This window comes from Marmota marmota, unplaced genomic scaffold (assembly GCF_001458135.2).
Source record: "Marmota marmota marmota unplaced genomic scaffold, marMar, whole genome shotgun sequence".
NCBI classification, from domain to species: Eukaryota; Metazoa; Chordata; class Mammalia; order Rodentia; family Sciuridae; genus Marmota; species Marmota marmota.
Window position 1 is genome coordinate 14,475,094 of NW_026000068.1, and position 20,970 is coordinate 14,496,063.

Genomic DNA, 20,970 nt, shown 5'->3' on the forward strand with positions numbered 1-20,970 from the left:
CAAAACTACTATCACTGGCTAATGTCCACGGAGGATTTCAAGTGAGGCGATTTTTATCTTGTTGATCCTTTTGTTTCCTAATGTAATGGTTTCATTTCATTGAAGGCTGCTGCCCTCGCTCACCTATGGAGAAGTGCATATTTAGAAGATTGTATTAGTAAGCTTTCTGTTGCTGTGACAAAATCCCTGAAATGAATCAACTTAAAAACTTGTTTTGCTTCACAATTTTAAACATTTTAGTCCATAGTTTCTGAGCCCATTTCTTTGGGCTTGCAGTGAGGCAAAAAATCATGGTAGGGAATATGTGGTGGAGTAAAGCTTCTCATCTCATGGTGGCCAGGAAGTAAAGCGACACAAAGGACCAAGGTCCCAATATCCCTCTCAAGTTTCCATCCCCAATGACTGAATGTCATTCTGCTTGTCCTACCTCTTATAGGTTTCCCCACTTCCTGATAGCACCACAGGTTGGGGTCCAAGCCTTCAACACATTTCTAAGGGGAGATGCTAAGATTCAAATCATAATGAAGATTATCCTGTTCTATTCCCTGCCCTGACAGCTGAAACAAATAATATGGGAGATGTGAAACATAGTATCTAATCTCCTGAAACAATCCCCTGACTTCCCAGCTTGAGAATAGAGCAGGCAAAATTTACAAATTATACATGTGTGTGTGTGGGTATGTATGTATGTATGTATGTGTGTGTGTGTGTGTGTGTGTGTGTGTGTATATATATATACATATACACATTATATATTTATATAAATATATAAATTATATTTATTGAGGTAAGAAAACTTAACACTAGATTTATCCTCTTAACAGATTTGTAAGTGTGCAATAAGTATTATAAACTAGGTACAGCATGGTATAGCAGATCTCTAGAATTTATTCTTCTGGTATAACTGAAATATATACCTGTTAAATAGCACCTCCCATTTCTCCTTCTCCTATTTTGCTCCGTTTTCAGGGATTGACTATTTCAGATACCTTATATAGGTGGAATCAAACAGTATTTCTGTGACTGGCTTATTTCACTTAGGATATCCTCAAGGTTCATCCACGTTGTCATAAATGGAAGGATTTCTTTCTATTTTAAAGTTCAACAGTATTCCATTGTAAGTTCAACAGTATTCCATTATACCACATTGTTTATCCATTCAACCACGGATGAACATTTAGGTTGTTTCCACATCTTGGCTATTGTGAATAATGCTGCAATGAACACGGGCAAGCAAATGCCTCTTTGAAGATCCTGAAATGGATATTCAGCACTCTTACACTCAAACTGTCTGCCTAATGCTTTTAAAAGTTAAGTAAAAGCTGAACGATATTTTAAATAAGGAGAGAAAAACTCAAAATCCTGCTTCTATCATGTTTTCCACTCCACATTTTTTTTATAGTCCTTCTCAGTTCTTATGTGAAAATATCTAACATATGGTTGTGATCATTACATAATACAATTTTAATCCTGCCTTTTATGTCTAGCCTAAATATTTCCACACATTTTTTACTTTTTTGTGGTAGCAACAAAGTATTTCAAGATGGTCATAATAATGTAATGAATTGTTTTCCTTTGGTTGATATTTATAAGTGACCTCCTTTATATTCTCATTATAAATGTGAAATATGATATGGAAATAAATAAAAGGTGTCACAATGTCTTGGCAGCATTTCTTGAATTGTATTATTTGTAGACATTAATGGCTGTTTTATAGCATTACCAGTGGGAGGGTGCTGCCAAAAAATTGCACTAGGTTTCAGTTACTTCTTGTGAAAAAGATAGCCAGATCCAATGTTCAAAAGAAGGCAAGAAAATAATAATGAAAGAAACAGAGGGTCCATTTGGAGTTAAATAGGGAAGTATAAAACAATCTGACTGTGCCTATTGAACTCATATCCTTTGATTGCTGGTTCTCTGTGGGGAGAGGATAGCCAGTGGCACTTGTGAACAGGAGGCTCCAGACAAGAACTACCCTACAGCAGAAAAGCCAAGGAGATGGTGGTGGGCACAAAATAAACTGTAAAGAGAATGCAGAAGTAATGATTACTATTGTCACATCATGATCAGAGAGGAAACTTTCATTCTAAATAATTGAGCTGGAAGACAGAGCAAAGCTGATGGCTTGTATTAAGATAAAGAAAAGGGCGACTCAAATCAAGTCAACACAATTGGCCTTTGTTGAACATCTGCTCTATGATTAGCATTAATCTCAGGACACTGGATATAAAAAGGAACAAGCATGCCCTTGAAAAGCTCATTATCTTTGTGACAGAGGGCCCTGAGAACATGGAGTAGAAGAAAATAATACTTTAGGGGATAGAGTTTGGGGTAAGAGCTGTCAAGCTCCACAGAGGATTGACATTTGATGTGAGTCTTGAAAAATGAGTAGGAATTTGCTCAGCTGACACAGGAAAAGGCATGAGCAAAGACTGTGGCAGAAGTCCTTGGTGTGTGCAGGGAACAAAGTAGGCTGATCTAGCTAGTCATTTTTTTTTTCAAACATATTTAAGAAGGGCCATTCTTTCAATTAAAATTCTATTTAGAACCCCACAATATAAAATAGATAAAAGTTATATTTTATATTTAAAAAGTATTTTAGCATTTTAATTGTGAAGCATTTTCCTGTTACAAATGGAATCAATGGGAATATTAAAACTCTTCTGATAAAAAATTGCAACTAGGGGCTGGGGTTGTGGCTCTGCGGTAGAGTGCTCGCCTCGCACGTGCGAGACCCTGGGTTCAATCCTCAGCACCACATACAAAAATAAACAAGTGAAATAAAGGTGTTGTGTCCAACTACAACTAAAAAATAAATATTTTTTTTTAAAAAGAATACTTAAAAAAATTGCAACTGTGGGGTTATATTTGATGGATTGCTTCTTATTCCATCTGTTCAGCTACAAGAATGTCTAGAAAATTCTGTTTCATACTGTAGTTTGCCCTAGACTTTTAGGGCATGTTTCAATTAATAAAGATCATAAGCTTCAGAGAAAAGTAGCAGGAAATGTTTGCTTCAATGGTTAAAAATCAATAACATCAACATCTCTTGTTGACATATATAAATGTCAGACAAGAATTACCAAAATTGGTCCTGAGCATCTTAAATAGGGGATATTCAACAAGTATATGCATTTACATATGGAAATGGAAAATATGACTTTCATAAAAAAGGAATTACCCAAATTAAAATTATCCTCTAAAACTATCTATAGTATGTTATTATGAGTGTTCTATGTGCTCGTTGAAAAAATACTATGCTGTGATGAGAAATAATGTTAAGAAGTATATGTGTGTGACCAGAACATCCAGATATTATATGTTTTCAACCTTAATCAAGTCAACATGCTGAACAATTTGGTAACCTTTAATATGTTAAAATCAGAGATAAATTATAATTCAGTGTACATGCTACTTCTTTGCTGGAGTTGAAGAAAAGGTTAAAAGAAATAAAAAATATTTAAAAGATAAATTAATTTAATTTCAAATGTTGAAGTCCTAAAGTACCTCTGCTCAGCCTTCATGGTTAGAGGGTATGCTGAGACCATATTTTAAAAAATCTTGGCTATGATCAGATGTTGGGCTTCAACTTGCAATTGATGAAGATATGTTGAAATATTTTAGAAAATGATGTGTGAAGACTGGACTGTGTTTGAAATGATAATTTAAAGATGGTTATATTTGAGGAAAAGGGACATTTATTTAGGAAGGGATTATAATAATCCAGATTAGAGGAACTGAAGCTGAGTTCTGAATTAGTGCAGAATTAGTGAAACTGGAAAATTGGAGTCAGAGTCAAAGCTATCTGAGAAAGAGGGACATGTAAAGATAATAGCTGTCTTTAATTCCATACAGTACAGGGTTTGAATCCTGCCTAATATTTTCCAGAGTATGAAAGAAGAGAAAGAATCTGATACGGTATGAATATCTTCCCACCTCTGCAATCAGAAGTTGAAACCTAATCCCCAATATGATAGTATTAAAAGTTAAAGCCATTAGAAGATGATGAAGTCATGAGGGTTGTTTTTGTCATTTTTTGTGTTGCTGTGACCAAAACACCTAACAAGAACAACTGAGAGGAGAAAAATTGGGGGCGCTCAGGGTTTCAGAGGACTCAGCCCATATTCAGCCAACTCCATTGCTCTGGGGCCAAGATAAGGCAGCACATCATGGGGGAAGGGCCCAGCAGAGGAAAGCTGCTCAGCTTATGGTAGGGTCATGTGAAAGGGCAGGAGAGGGACCACAGGGAAGATGCAACCTTTCAGGGCAAGTCCCTAGTGATCCACCTCCTCCTGGCACTTCCCCCATCCCCCCCACAGTTACCACCCAGTCAGTTCATACAAACCAGGATGGGTTGATTAGGTGATAGCTCTCATAATCTAATCATTTTACCTCTTAATATTCCTGCATTAACAGGAGCTTTTGGGGGAATAGTCCATATCCAGAGTATTACAATGGTGGAGTCCTCATGAATGGAATTAGTGCTATTATAAAAGAGGTGAGAAGAAGCTGTTTGCCCCTTCTGAAGTGTACAGACACAAAGAGGGTGCTCTCTATGAAGAATAGGTCTTCACCAGATACCTGTTAAAAGAAACTTTAGAAAAATTAAGTTAAGCAGAGTTAATTTCAGCAAAGAACAAGTCATGAATCAGGCAGCACTCTGAACCAGCAGTGGATCAGAGAGCTTCTCCAAGCAATGTGGGCACTATTTCTAGACAGAAAGTGGAAGAGCCACACAGAAACAGCTTGTTTGGTTACAGATCAGCATTTGTCTTTTTCGGGGGTATGGTGTGATGGGTCATTTGCCTCATGGGAAAATGGTCTGATCATTTGGCAGCCTGATTGGCTTATTACCTTTGGCTGCTGTGATTGACTGGGATTCAGTTATTTGTCATGAGAATATATTCCTCAATTATACTACAGTTTTCTATGTAAAAACTCAAAGTACACAGGTAGCTTTAGACCAACTTTAATTTAGTGTAGCACACTGAATCTATTGGTATCTTGACTTTCTAGTCTCTAGAACTTTGAGAAATAAATTTCTGTTTATGTTACCCTGACTAAGGTATTTTTTTTTCTAGCAGCAAGAACAGATGGACAGCCTTTATGAAATAAATTCACAAGGTATAATCTTTTAACATGCCCATAGTACAAACAAATACTGGCATAGATATTGTCCTATATCTTGACATTCTGCAAGTTCTCTTTAACTATTTTACCATAGGGAACCACATAACTAGGGAACAGCAGAACTTGAGATTTGATTAGTCTAGCTATTAAGTCTATGGTGTTTTTTTTTTTTTAATCATTTTGTTTTAACATGTAATTTTGAAGTTGTTTTCATTATGTAAAAATTCAGAGGCACAGACAATTTGGATTATAAATCAGAGGTTGTGTCAGGGAGGAAGACCAGGAGAGCTGATTCCCTTTTATACCATATTAAGAAGTATAGACTTTGGCTCTCAAAGACAGTGGGAGAAAACATTGAAAGTACAATGCAATCAGATTTGAATGTATACTCAATCACTCTGGTATGTTTTGCTCCTGTAAGTTTCCATAGCATCTTAATTTTCACTTTCATTCCAGAAGTTGAGAATTCTCTGACTACCATGCATTTTTATTCTGATAAAACTACAATTTAAAAAATTCAAATAATTTTTTTATCAATTCCTTGAACAAATATTAAGTACACATTATTGCTTCAAAAGATCTATAAAAATAACATGCTTATAAACTAGGCAAATTAAGGAATGATTTGCATTATAAAACAACACTTACATTTATAGATATGTAAAACTTCAAATTTATGTCTTTCAAAGTTATTGGAAGAAAATTGTTTTAAATAATTGTTTTAAGTAATTTGTTTTCCATTTATTAAAGGACCACTGTATAAAACAAAGCATGGATGTATTTTTGTAACTTATTCAAAAGGCCTAGATGAAAAACTCCTATTACTTGTTAAGCCAGTCAAACAACAGTTGAAAAACAAGTCTTCAGATTATCCTGATTATCACTGGAAGAATAGACTGTTAACTAACTATAAGGTCAAGATGTCCTATCTTTCAATAATGAGAAATGTTAATGCATCATTTTTTAGAATCAAAACAAAATCTCTCAAGAAGAAAATTATTTACAATATAACTGACACACTGTTTGCATTCATCTGATAAAAAGGTGCCATGCACATATACAGACATATTATAACACAATACAAAATAAACTTCCCTCATTTCCTCATTGCTTGTCTGGGATCAGACCTTTTATTTAAAGATTCGGAATGTAATTCTCCAGTTGTTAAAGAGTGCAGAAGGTAAGCCTTGCAAAACTCTACAGGGAAAAGTTCCCAGAATATATAGTTACCATAAACTGCCTTTCCAAGAAAAGGGCAAATGTACTTATAGTCAGAGATTTAAAAGAAGTAGAATTTTACACATGGATTAAAATTATTATTATTAATTTTTTGTGGAACTAGAAGGGATATTGGTACACAGCATTTTTTTTTCTATAATTTGTTCAGATTTAAGACACTCATACTGCTGAAAAAGAGGAAAATGAAGATATTGAGTCATCAAAAAATGTAGTCCAGTGTGTTCTGACCATACAGTAAGGCTGATTTTCTCAGGGGACTTAGTTATACAGAATACAGATTTAAATATGTGTCTTCCTCAGCCAGAAGCAATGGAGTGAGACCAGCCAAGAGCAAGTCATATGATGGTGGAGAGAATTGCCAATGGTTTTTTTTTTTTTTTTTTCCATTTCATGTGCCTGTGGAAGGGAAAATTGGAAAAGCAGACTCATTTGGAATTTTAGCTTTTTCACAACCTGTAAATTGCATTACAATAGCTGCTATATGCTGTATTAGGACTAATTATGCAACTTCAGTTCTAATTTTTGAATTTCCTCTTAATACAATTAATTGAAAATGTGTTGAAATACCCAACACTACTGTTATTTTCTCCAATTTAAATGGATAGTTGAACTTGGTTTTTCATTCCCAGATTGATTTTGATTAAAACCATAATATTCACAAGGAAAAAGAGTTCATAGTTAAAAGAATAGCATAAAATGCTTATATGGACAGACTCTATTTTTAAACTGGATTGTTCATTGTTCTTGGTATATTTTCCCAAGGAAGCTAGTCTCATTTGATTTTCTCGTGTGTTTGCAAAATGTTCAAAATTAACAGCCATATTCTCAGGACTTGGTCAGCTTTTAATCCCATAAACAGTTTATGGAGCTTCCACCTGATCTTTCCATTCTGCTGAATGCATAGGTGGTTCTGAAGAAAACAGACTTGGCGCATGCCCTTAAGGAACTGGTCAAAAGATAAGATTTGGAGAGTATGTTTGTGCCATGCCAATCAACCATTGTAATTGGAATAAATTGAGTATGATGCCTAACATTTACTTTGTGCTCACAATGTAACAGAAGCTTTGCATGAATGACCTCATATAAACCTTTGACAGTTTGAGTATTATAAAGCAATTCTAATTTATACCTGAGAATACAGGAGAGTTTAGGAGAGTTATGTAACAGGTTAAGGTCAATCAAAGGGACACACACCTCTATGTCTGCATCTGTTATGTCTCTCTGGATTGCTGGGGCTCTACTGCCAGAAAGATCTTAAAACATGCAGACTTGGATAATGGGGAACAAGGGCCCAGTTATAATCTTGTCCTTCTGAAGGTCTGCCTGGTCACATCTCCTGACAACTTGTTCCCAGAGCAAACTTACTTTGCACAAGCCAGGGCAATTAGTGGTGAAAAGGGGCTGAGAAATATTAAAATGGTAAGACTGTCCAGGCGGTTGAGTAGCTGCAGGTGTCTCGAGGGCAAGCTGGAAACCTGGGCCAAGTCTTATCCTGGACCCACAGGAAAGCAGACACCAGCGTCCACTCAAAGCTAAAGCGCTGACCTAAGGACTGCGGCAGCAAGTGAACGTCAACACCGCTGCCTCAAATGCACCGGGACCCCGGGCCCTTCCCTTCGACCCGCGCAGACTGTGCAAGTCTCCACTCTGGGCTGAGGCCCCTCCCAGCCTCACTTCTCTGATAGTCGGCAGCCGGCAATGGGAGGCGACGCGCAGGAGGCCCAGAGGACGTAATCGACGCGTGGTCGAGCCTCCAGCCCGCCCCCCGCGGGCCTTCCCTTCTTCTTTCCCGTGACTCCGCGGCAGCCCCGGCAACCAGCGTTTGCACACTCTCACGCGCGCTCCAGCCTGCTAAGTCCTCCCGCAGCGGAACCCGAAGATGGCGGCTATCAAACTCCTCTCCTGCGGGCTACGGCTCTGCGCCTCCACCCGCAGCTCCGGAGGCGCCTGGTCCAAGGTAAATTGCCGGTGAAGAGGAAGGCCACGCGCGGGAAGGACGCGGACGAATCGGTGCCGGCGATTTCTCCTCTGCCCATCCCCACCCTGCATCTGCTGCGCGGTGCCCTGCGCGAGAAGGGTTTCTGTCCTCGCCGCCTCTTGGGATTACCGCCTTTGCTTGGTTCTGCATCCGCTTCCTTGGTTGGGGGAGATGACACCAAGCAGCGCGCGCGGAAAGGCTGACAAGGGGCGGGAGGAAGCTGGGCAGCGCCGCCGCTCCCTTCGGGGCTTGCCCGCTTCCCTCCCGGCGTGCGTCTCCAACGCGCTGCCTCTAGTCCTCTGGGCGGCTGCCACCGCGCGAGGGGGGTGCCAATTTACAGAGTGAAGGGTGAAGGCAGTAGGGGTAGGTTTACACTCCTTCTAGAGGATCTTCTCGGGGTTTAGGCACCTCTAGAGGCCCAGAACCGGGACCCGGCTAGCCTCCGCTGGCTCAAGTTCACAGCCAAGTGGGCGGATGCTGGGAGCGGCGGGGGTGGAATGCCTTTCTCCATCCCGCCTTCCCTATATGGCTGTGCCGCACCGCAGCGGTGGAAAAGGGAACCCGGACTGGAGCGCTTGCTGGGCGTCTAGCGGGCCAAGCGGGGAATCCAGTTGAGGTCTGGCTGAGACTCGCATATTATCTGCAGGCGCAGATGCCACTTCTTTGGAGATTTCTGGGATCTGGATTATGAACTTTTTTGTTTTCAAAGCTCTTTGAAAACCTCAACCCTTAACTGACAATTCTCCACCAAGTGGTTGGTATCTGGAGACAGTGTCAACAGCGGTTGATATGTTTTTGCCCTGTGCACTGTCTGTCCCCTTCTATAAGCCCATGGTCTTGTGAGATTCGTGTCTGGAGTACTAGGAGCCAATTACTGGACCAGAACGCCAGGTCCAGGAGGGTGACTTTACCTTGGTCACTTAAGTAAACCTCAGGAATCTTTTCCTTGAACGGGAAGACGGAAGTTTTCCTTAGTAACACATTGAATAATAGCTCAAAGCTTGATAGTACTGTATCTTGCACATGGTGTGCGATCACCCTGCATGCTCAGAACTCCCAGCTCACCTTATGGCTTATCCCTTTCCTGCATCCAATTCGAGAAAATTCAGAACTAATCTTTTGTAAGAAGGAATGATTTAGAACTGGATCACATCATTAAATCAATTACTTTTAGAAGGCATTTGGGTAATTGCAGGTAGCTTTGGATATATAAAGCATGACTTAAAAGGGAACTTGACCTTCAGTCATCTTACTGCTAGTGCTAAAGCTGATGCAAAATCCAGGACACAGGGATACCCTTGAATCAAGGTCAGTACCATTCCCTCTTTTGGCAATCACTTGTTTGTCTATTATTTACTCACTTCCAGTTTTTCTCACCTTGAGTATAATCATTAAACCATTTCCCAAACCCAGCAAACCTTTTTTAGATGGATGAGCTACAATTTTAGTTTTGCTATACCTTACTGAAAATTTATATCAGAATTAAAGCTTTCACCTTTCCTATGTGATTAGGTCCAACTCCTGCCTTCCAGAATATCTCCCCACCCCCCACTCATTGCATTGAGGGCTTTTACTGCATAGTTAGCATCTAAATCCCATCTTCCATTTCTGTTAAACTCTAATACCTGTGTACTTGTTTAACTTTGGGATCTACTGTCTGCCTAATTCTCTATCTCCCTCAACATTACTACTCTGCAAAAACCAGACATTTAACACATGTTTAATGCATGGATGAGAGAACCCTGCAAGCAACTTAAATATTAACCTTGAGAGTTTTTCTGCTAAACATAACTAACAGGTTCAATGAGATAGTTAATTTTTTTTTTCTTAATAACAGGGGGCAAGTGGTGGGCAAGTGCAATGTCTCTGAACTTGAGCATGCAGTAAGATTTCCTGGAGCCTTTGTAAAACAGGTTTTTGTGCCCTCCTCCAGAGTTTCAAATTTAGTAGGTTTTGGGTGGGGCCCCCTTGTTTGCATTCAACACACATTACCTTCCCTTGGCAGTGATGCCATGCTCCCCCTGGCAAGCCTGTAGGTGTGGCATATCCACCCACATATTATTGCCTTTTCCTTCTAACATGGTTCTCTTTACCTCTTTCTGAGGGCCTCCCCTTCCTATTTCTGCTTAACAAACTCTGATGCTGAAGTGGTCAAGGTCATTCTTTCTGTTTCATGATTTGATAGTAACGTGTCAAGATTAGTATCACCTGGGTGTATCATGAAGATATATGTTTAAGAATAAAAAAGTTACATGATTTGTGTATTTTCAGTGAGAGATCATCAAAAAGAAGTGCATTTTTCACTAAATTCTGGAGTGCTGAAGGACAAGAAAAAGAGACATGGAATTGAGAGAGATAATGGTGGAAATGGTTGGAAAGGAAGATTATGGATTAAGAAGTCCTGATAATTAGATGAAAGTTAGGCTCAATGGTAAAGTAGGATTGGGAAGTTAGGAGTAAGAATTTGAAGAAAAGGATCAAGGGTGAAGGTGGAGAAGATGTTAAAAGAAGAAGTAGATTATGCAGAAAAAGTCTTTCACTATAAAAATTTTGATCATTTCTTCCACTGCATCATTCATTTATCATTATTTCCCTCCCTCAATTGTAATAACAGAAACTAGTGCTCACAATAGTGTTGCATTCTGCTGAAGGCAGGAGAGTGAGAAAGCAAAATGAAATGCTTTCGGTGAACATGAAAGAAGACCTGAGTGAAAAATATCATCCCCAGAATAAATAGATGTCAAAACTGTGCATTTCATTCTTTATTCTTTTGAGTAGTCTCAGCAAACTTGAAGGTTGTTTATTTTTTTTGGTAGCAGCTGGTACATGTTGTTTTTTTTTTTAATTTTTTTTTTTATTTTTAACATCATTGTATTCACATATAAAATATCCTAGAAGGGAGAGGTTAGTTTAGAAGGAGCTTAAAGCTGCTCTTTGAATTTGGTTATCTAAAAAAAAGGTAGATGTTATATCAAACAGATTCTTTCCATGTAGCCTAATTTAGAAGGTGTTGGCACTGACACAGATATTTCTTCACTCACAGGGAGTGTGGGTGGAGAATGGGAGCAAGGGAGGAAATCAGTGGAGAGAACAAACCTAAAACCCTCCTCCAAGGAGCTGCTCTAAGCAGATTTCTGTCTTGAAGAGCTTCAGTGGCACACCCAGCCCAGTCCTTCTGCTTCCTCTTTGCCCCACTGCCTGCATTCGCACTGCTGTCTTGCCCAGCCATCTCTGAATATCCAGACTCCCAGACTTGATGAAAAATAAAATGAACATGTTCCTGGGTGCAGAGGTGCACACTTGTAGTCCCAGTTACTCAGGAGGCTGAGGTGGGAGAAATCGCTTGAGATCAGAAGTTCCAGACTACTAGCCTGGGCAACAACAGCAAGACCTTTCCTCCAGATAAAGGAGAAGAGAGGAGAGGAGGGGAAAGGAGGGCAAGGGAGGAAGTTAAAGTGATCTCAAAGCTAGGACCCATTTTTTTTTCTTTAATGCTTAACAAAGATAACATGGATTAATTTACTGTGTTATGGATCACATTAAAAATATTGTGTGTAATCAGTGATGCATGTGTGTGTGTGTAAGGCAGAGTGGCAAGGTTAAAAATTATATTAAACTACAATAAATAACAAGTTAATGTTCCTCTCTTGGTGGGGAATGGAGAAAAGGTGGCATTCCCCAAAGGAAGTTAACATCTGGGTATCTTGTGTTCTCCAGGCACAGAACTTCTGTATATATTCTTAACTTAACCTCACTCAATCCATGCGACACAATTATCATCTTTTTGTAAAATCAAGTTCTCCCTATACCCCCTCAAAAAAAGTAATTAATATTCTTTTTAAAAATTTTTCTGTAGTTGTAGGTGGACACAATACCTTTATGGTATTTGTTTATTTTTATGTGGTGCTGAGGTTGAACCAGGTGCCTCATGCAAGCTAGGCACGCACTCTGCTGCTGAGCTACAGCCCCAGCCCTAATTTATATTCTTGATCATTGCCATTCTGAGAGGAGTGAAATGAAATCTCAATGTAGTTTTGATTTGCATTTTCCTAATTGCTAGAGATGGTGAACATTTTTTCATGTATTTGTTGGCCATTTGTATTTCTTCTTTTTGAGAAGTGTCTGTTTAGTTCTTTTGGCCATTTATTGAGTTATTGGTTTTTTTGGCGTCAAGTTTTTTGAGTCTTTGTGTATTCTGAATATTAATTCCCTTTATGAGGAGCTGGTGGCAAGGATCTTTTCCTATTCTATAGGCTCTCTCTTCATACTCTTAAATGTTTCCTTTGCTGTGAAGAAGCTTTTTACTTTGATGCCATCCCTCTTATTGATTTTTTATTTTACTTCTTATGCTTTGGGAGTATTGTTAAGGAAGTCAGTTCTTATGTCAACATGCTGGTGTGTTAGGCCTACATTTTCTTCTGTCAGGTACACAGTTTCTGCTATAATTCTTAGGTCTGTGATACACTTTGAGTTGAGTTTGTGTAGGGGTGATAGGGGTCAGATTTCATATATGCTGGTGAGAATATGCAAAAAAGGTACACTCATACATTGTTGGTGGGACTGCAGATTAGTGCAACTATTCTGGAAAGTAGTATGGAGATTCCTCAAAAAACTAGGAATGGGCTGGGTGTGATGGCACATGTCTGTAACTTGGGAGGCTGAGGCAGGAGGATTGCAAGTTCAAAGCCAGCCTCAGCAACTTGGCAAGACCCCAACAAACTTAGTGAGACCCTGTGTCAAAATAAAAAACAAAAAGGGTTAGGGATGTGGCTCAGTGGTTAAGCACCCCTGGGTTCAATCCCCAGTACAACAAACAAACAAACAGACAAGCGAGGAATGGAACTACCATATGACCCAGACACCCACTCCTTTGTATATATCCAAAAGATTTAAAATCAGCATACTATGGGAATACAGCTACATCACTGTTTATAGCAACACAATTTATTAGCTGATCTATGCAACCAACATAGGTGCTCTTCAGTATATGAATGGATACAGAAAATGTGAGGCGCGCACACACACACACACACACACACAAAATGGTGTATTACTTAACCATAAACAAGAATGAACTTACAGTATTTGCTAGTAAATGGATGGAACTGGAGACTATCATGCTAAGTGAAATAAGCTAGTCCTAAAAAGTTAAACGTTGAATGTTTTCTCTGTATGTTGAAGCTAATCCAAAATGGGAAGTAGGGGGTGAGAAAGAAAGAAAAAAAAAACAAAAGGAAGAGGGAATTCCATCAAAACAGAGGAAAGATCAGTTAAGTAGACAAAGGAATTAAGGGGAGGAAGGAGGGATGGGATAAGGGAAGAACAGTGAAATGAATTTTCATTATATATATATACATGAATAGACCACAGTGAGTCTCAACTTAAGTATATCCACAAGACACTAATTAAAAGAAAAACTATAAATAAGTTACAGAAGTATCAGTGGAGTGGGGAGGGGAGGGTAAGTGTGGGGGACTGAATTAGAGCCAGTTATATTCCATGCTTTTGTGATTATGTCCAAATAAATCCTAATGTTATGTATAGCAAAAAATAAATAACAAAAAGAAAGTTTTCGACAGCATTTTTCAAAGCTGATTTAAGGCATAAATCTACAAATCTAAACAATGAATCTAATGCTAGAAAAAAAATTTTAAATAAGTAAATACCAAGACCTGTGAATATAGCTCAGAGCACTTGCTTAGCCTGCATAAGGCCCTGGATTTGATCCACACCACTGAAGCAATATATAAATTAAAAGCAAAATGCTTAGATATAACTAGTGAAAGTAGAGATGACCTAAGAGACAGAAAAAATTAAAATCAGTTAGAAAGAAGACTGAAAACATAAAAGAGCAACAGTTAGAATGGCAACTGATAGCTACAACCACTCAGTACAAGGAGAAAGTCTATTACATTTTCAGTGTGCTAAAGAAAATTACTGTCAACTTGAAATTTTAGTCCCAGTGAAAAATGACTTTACCAGTACAGTAGAGAAAAGAAAACAGGGGGAGGGAGAGTGGATGGAAAGGAGAAGTACTAGGGACTGAACTGGAGCAAATTATATTTCATGCTTGTATATTTATATCAAAATGAACCCTAATATTATGTCTAATTATAATGCTCTAAAAAATCAAAAATAAAAAAGTGAAGAAAAAAAGTAATTTGCTCTGGTCTATACAGTTGTGACTATGCTGGGTCTTGACACAAGATTATTTTCATCCTAGGAATGTAATCTTCTGGTTTACAATGTCTCCCAAACTAGGTGGTTAGTTTTGTTTTGTTTTGGTATCAGGGATTGAACCCAGGGATTAACCACTGAGCCACATCCTTGGCCTTTTTGTTTTTTATTTTGAGACAGGGTCTCACTAAGTTGCTTAGGGCCTTTGCTAAATTGCTGAGGCTGGCTTTGAACTTGTGATCCTCCTGCCTCAGCCTCCTAACTTGCTAGGATCATAGGCATGCACCACCATGTCCACATCCCCAGTCTTTTTTTTTTTTTTTAAATATATTTTATTTAAAGACAGGGTCCTGCCAAGTTGCTTAGGACTTTGCTAAGTTGCTAAGGCTGGCTTTGGACTTGTGATCCTCCTGCTTCAGCCTCCTGAGCCGCTGGGATTATAGGCATGTGCCATTGTGTCTGGCTTGATGGTTCGTTTTTTCAGTATAAGACTATTATAGTAAAAGTTGGTTTCTCGGTAAATAGTAAATAGATGTCAAATGTCGATATAACATCTAACAGATGTCAGTAAATACTCTTAGCTGAATGAATAATGAAAAAACAAATACACTTGAGTGCCTGTAGGGTCTTCATTATCTTGAGCCCTTGTCACAGTCCCTGGAGACTTGCCACTCTTACCGCTTTTAACTTTTGGTTATCCATGTAATCATACCATTTTTGTTCCATTCTCTTTTCTTTTAAGGTGCTGGGGATGGAACCCAGGGCCTCCAGCATCCTAGACAAGTGCTCCACCACTGGATACACTTCTAGCCCAACTTACATCTTTTTAAAAATAATTCTGAGGGTTTTTTTTTTTTTATGTGGGAAAAGTAGGGTAAGCTGCTGGATAATTTCTGACTGTCATGAAAATACCAGTTCTCAGCCGAAAACAAAGGAACGGGATTCTTGCCAGGTCTGTGGTTATGTGTTTTTGTTTCTGTTGGTGAATCTATAAAGCCTCTCTGAGTATATGGTGGAACTGAGTTTTCTTCCATGTTAGTCTCTAAGGGACGCAAGTTTCTCCCTCTATAGAAATATGGTTCACTTCCCACCCCATTTGGATGTTGACAAATTTTTAAAAATTTTTCTTCCCCTTCCTGCTGAGGTCTGGACTATTCACTCTCAGGTAGACATAATGACAGAAGAGTTACAGATGAAAAAATAGGATACTCATAGAGATTTGTTGTGTGTAAATAATGAAGTAAAAGTAGAGTACAATCAAGTCTTTCAGTAAACATAAAAAGGAGCATAGTGTGGTAGAAGAACCCAGTGATAGGGGGCCCAAACTTTGCATCCGTTCTTGGAAGATCTTTCTAAGCTTCAGAAACTGGACCTATACAGTGAGTTGGTTGGATTAGATATCTGTGTTTTTCTTTCCTTCCTTCCTTCCTTTCTTCCTTCCTTTCTTTCTTTCTTTCTTTCTTTCTTTCTTTCTTTCTTTCTTTCTTTCTTTCTTTCTTTCTTTCTTTCTTCCTTTCTTCCTTTCTTCCTTTCTTCCTTTCTTTCTTTCTTTCTTTTCTGGGAGATATTCTCAGCTTTATTTTGCAGTCAACCTGTAGCCTGTTTATTCAGTCTATCAAATTTTTAATTTCTAAGACTAAAATTAATTTCTAAGACTGGTGTGTTTGTGTGCATTTAAAATGGAAGAAATGATTCCTTGCTGTTTGAGGACAGGGAAAAAAATAGAAAACTCTTTATGGCTCCAGCCACTTCCCTTCAGCTTCTGCCTCCACTTACATTCCTGGGTCTGGGCAGCATGCCAATTTATACACTCTCCTCACCTGACCTTGATCAAAATGGAGGTTCAAAGGGACAGAAGTCATGTGTGTGACCGCTGAGTTCTCTTTCTCATCTGACTTTCTCTCTCAGTATAATTCTCTTTAATAGTCCTTTGTGCTAATTGCTGCTTTTCATAATGATGGTTGTTAGAGGAAGAAAAGAACTGTAGACACTCATTATGCAGTGTCCTTGACCACTTGGTCCCCCCTGTCTGGCGAGTTTTTAGGAAGTGATGTGTATGAGCACTTTCGGATGGGCTTGTTAAGGTGGCAGACATCAAGATTCAGGTATTAGTCCCTCTCCTCCCTTTCTTTTCAGGTTGCTGTATGATGAGAGTAAAGGAGGAATAATGTTGGATATGAGTGATTGGTTGCCACAGACTGTTTCCTCATATCAGTTGTCTATATCATACATGAAATACAAAGAAAAATATAGTTTATAACTGATTGTCAATGAATGCCCACTAGATGACTCATTTAGGACTTGTATTAGCCTATTTTCTGTTGCAATAGCAAAATATCCCAGACTGGTTAATTTATAAAGGAAATAAGTTTATTTTGCTCACTGTTCCAGTGGCTAGAAATCCAGGACCGGGTGACTGCCTCTGATGAGGGCCTTGTGGTGCCTCATAACTTGGAGGAGAAAGTGGAAGGGCAAGCTGGTGCATGCAGAAGAGTCAAAGCCAAAGGTGCAATCTTACTTCATATCAACTGCTCTTGTAGTAACAACTCCAGTCCTGTGAGAATGAGAGCTCACTCCTGTGAGAATTGACCCCGTCCCTGAAGAGCAGCATTAATCTTTTCATGAGGATCCAAACACCTCTTAAAATTCCCATCACCTCTCAACACTGTTACATTGGGAACCAAACAAATCTCAGCATGAATTTTGGAGGTGACAAACCATCTACAACATTTCATAGCAGGACTAAGTCATGCATTGTGTAAGGGTGACTAGCCTTCCTTGTAGCTAATACTTTGATATTTTTCTACAACATCCACAAGCTACCCCAGACATTCTGTGTACTGTTCTTTACTTGTCCCTATTGTAGGCACTCTCTGGCACTAAAGATTGGATCAGAAGCTTAACTCTGTGGGTATTTTTAATTGACAAGTGAAGATATATAAATTTTGCATTCATTGTGCATAATGATGCATTATCTCATTGTATATCTAAAAGCTGAATTGCTATATATGCAAGTAAAGATGCATATCTAAAAGATTATTCACTTAAATATTTTTTTTTTAATATTTCAGGGAAGTGTGTGCTACTTCTCTATTAGTACTCATCGCCATACCAAATTTTATACAGATCCAGTAGAAGCTGTAAAAGATATCCCTGATGGGGCAACGGTTCTGGTTGGTGGTGAGTAATAATACTGTTTTCCTTTTCATGGTAATTAGTCCTTATGTTTCTAATGAAGCAAGAAAATCTCAGGGTCAAAGCTGTGTAGATAAGAAATGCCAGTTCTTTTATTACTTAGTTATTATTCATTTACTATTTTTATTTATTTGTGCACATATAGTATTTTACTTTATTACCATGTCCCATCCTGAAAGTCTGGGGCTCTATTATGGTGCAAAACATTTGAATCTAGTTATTTGCTTGGTAGATGTGAGAATGTGCTTTGCCTTTTTTTCTTTTTTAAAATTTTTTATTAAGAAGAATAACACACATTTCCCTAAAAGAACATTATTCTCTTCACAAATTATTTACTTTTGGGCTCATCGTAGGTTTTGGGCTCTGTGGAATTCCAGAGAATCTTATAGGAGCTTTATTAAAGACTGGAGTTAAAGGATTAACTGCAATCAGCAATAATGCAGGGTAAGTATGAATTTTTATAATAATTGTCTTGGAAGAAATGGAAGTTATTAATAATATTTTGATGGAGTTTATCAGTGAAATTAAAATTTCCTCCAAAGAGCAGTATGTCCAAACATCAAAACATAGTGTAACAGGGTCAGGAGTGGAGGTTACATTTATCCGAATATTTTTGGTACCATCCTTCATAATAAATATAATATAAATATATAGATTAAGATTTTCTGTCTTAGTCTGATGTGCTTTTATTTTTCTAAATTTAAAATATATTATTGACGTTAGAATAAATATTTTCATAATGACTCTTGCACTTCAGAATTTAAAGATGGTCCTTTGTGTACTTTGTTATTGTATATTACTATTTATATAGCAGAGTAGACATCAATTTGAAATTGGTTTAAGTTATTTCTTTTGACTACACACCATTTATTTAGATAATATGTAAAAGAATATGTAAAGAATATGTGAATCGGCTGGGGTTGTGATTCAGCAGTAGAGTGCTCGCCTAGCACGTGCGAGGCCCTGGGGGTTCAATCCTCAGCACCACATAAAAATAAATAAATAAAATAAAGATACTGTGTTCATCTACAACTAAAAAAAAAAAAATCTGAATCACAAAAATGTCGCTGTTCTTGATGGAAGATGGAGGACATGTAGCCAGCACTTAAGGCGGTAGGATTCCATTTCAAAATGGTTAATGATAAGCCATAATTTTAATAAAGTCATGCTCATTTAGGTACATTTAGCTGTTAGAAAAATCTATTTGTATACAGAAATAGTAAAGCATCCCTTTTCAATTATGAAGGAAAGACTTTAAAGATATTTAAAATATTAAAAATGAGCCAAATTGACAATTTAGCCTATTATTATAACTGCACTCAAAAACAAACAATACAGATTACTTAGGGAATAAAACGGATGCTGTATTTGTTCTCATGGCTCCTTTTCTGAGTTTGTTCATGCTGTTTTGTCAGAGAGCCTCTCTTTCCTCTGCCCTGCCTGTGCACTTCCTCCTTTTTCAGGATTCACTCAAGTTGCACATCTTTGAGGGAGCCTTACCCCGGTACAGAAAGCCTCCAGTCTTCACTGATGTTGCCTATTCTGAATTCTCTTAGAGGCTTGGCCCTTTCTTGGTATACTAAATTGTACCTATTTGATATATGTTATGTCCTGATCCTGCTACTTGTAGTAGTTTTGTATTCCCTGCTTTGCTTAGCCTGTGAATCTGAGTCATGGCATATTTGAGGTGGACAGAATTGTAGAGATTATTTGTTCAGTTCCCTCATGTATCATAGGAAACCCGTTTGTAAATTGAGAAGTAACTTGTTCATGATTACTTTTTTTTTCTTAGAAAACTCCCATGCTCTTTGATGTGACTTATATTTGTTATAAATACTTTTCTCTCTTTTTTTTTTTCCTGTAGTGGTAGGGATTGAACCCAAGGCCTCATATATGCTAGGCAAGTGCTATAGCCCTGAACTACATTCCCATCCCATAAATACTTTTGTTTATCCATACTTGGTTGGGTTTTCCAGATAGCTCCAAGCTTACAAAGGGTACTATAGGTCAATAAACAGGCCTGCATTGCTTAATAGGGATGTCCTGAGAAATATGTCATTCATTGTGAGGACATCATAGAATATACCTACACAAACTTAAGATGCCTGTGATGTCACTAAGTGATATACCCTTATAGAACCATCATGGTATATGCTCTCTGTTAGTGTGTAACTATAAATTTTGGATGCAAACTAGATGTTGAACACAAAGATGATACTTTGCAAATCCTTATTGACAGTTGATTCTCTTAATTAGGAGGGGTTAAATCCTAGAGGTCTATAACAATAAGACCTTGCTTTGACCCTCAGTTAGATAACTGAAGCAAACTAAGTCATGCTTCACTGGAGAATCATTGACATGGTTTGACTTGTTGGGAAAATAGAAAGAACTTGGAATTAGAAGTAGTAATTTTCTCATTTGTAAGGAGCTCACTTATGGAAGGACCTACCTGAAGTGGAAGTCTTTCTAAATCTCAGGCTTCCTGATTTTTTGTTTTTGTTGTTTTTAGTAAACAGTGAGACTTGACCTAAGATGTCATTTACCTTGGTTTGAAGTATTAACTATTAGCCTTGATGAGATAAATCCTTCTTTAGGATCACTAGTTGAACTAATACTTTGATATGGGTTAATTAAAAAGGTAGGAATAATTGACAATGTGATTTTCATTGATTTTTGGAGAATTTTTAGTTATAAGCCAGTGGGAATCAAAAGTTCACAATAAACTACATGTCAACTAGTTAAGTCACAGAGCCAGTGGAAGAATGGGTGTGTTTTATTAGATGTGCTCATTTCTCATCGCAGTATTTTTTCAGTCTACAGTTCAGGAAGGGTGTGGTGTAGATGACTCCATTGGCAGCCCCTCTTACTTATGGAAGGCTAATCAGTACTATCTGACAATATTATGTTCTTGTACTTGTGATTACTTCTATAGAGTTTTATACTAGTCAGTTCTATACTATAGGGATTTTTTTGAGGGCCCAGTTAGCTGTCTTTCACTCTAAATAAACTTTTTGGTTCTGTACCAATGACTCTGAACCTAAAGATAGAGGTGTGTGGCCCCTTTGCTGTTTCTCTTCTTCCCTTTTTGTTGATACAGCTGCAGCTGTGAAGGACTTAATAGGCACCTTGGATGATTATGAGCATTCTCCAGGACTTTTTTTTTTTTCTGGGAAGGATTAACTGCTTCCTGGAATGTGTACTTGAACTTCTGTGCTTGGCTCCCTTGTCCCATAAAACCGTGACATAAACTA

General features: G+C 38.1%; 1 protein-coding gene across 1 annotated transcript in view; it reads left to right on the forward strand.

The window, feature by feature from the left end:
* Window positions 1-7,645: 7,645 nt before the first annotated feature.
* Oxct1 (3-oxoacid CoA-transferase 1) overlaps window positions 7,646-20,970 on the forward strand; it is a 136,697-nt gene continuing 123,372 nt past the window's right edge. The window contains exons 1-3 of the mRNA XM_015490474.2: window positions 7,646-8,326; window positions 17,596-17,704; window positions 18,073-18,163. Coding sequence (XP_015345960.1) covers window positions 8,249-8,326; window positions 17,596-17,704; window positions 18,073-18,163 — 278 coding nt within the window. The 5' untranslated portion in view covers window positions 7,646-8,248. The remainder of the gene's footprint in view (window positions 8,327-17,595; window positions 17,705-18,072; window positions 18,164-20,970) is intronic.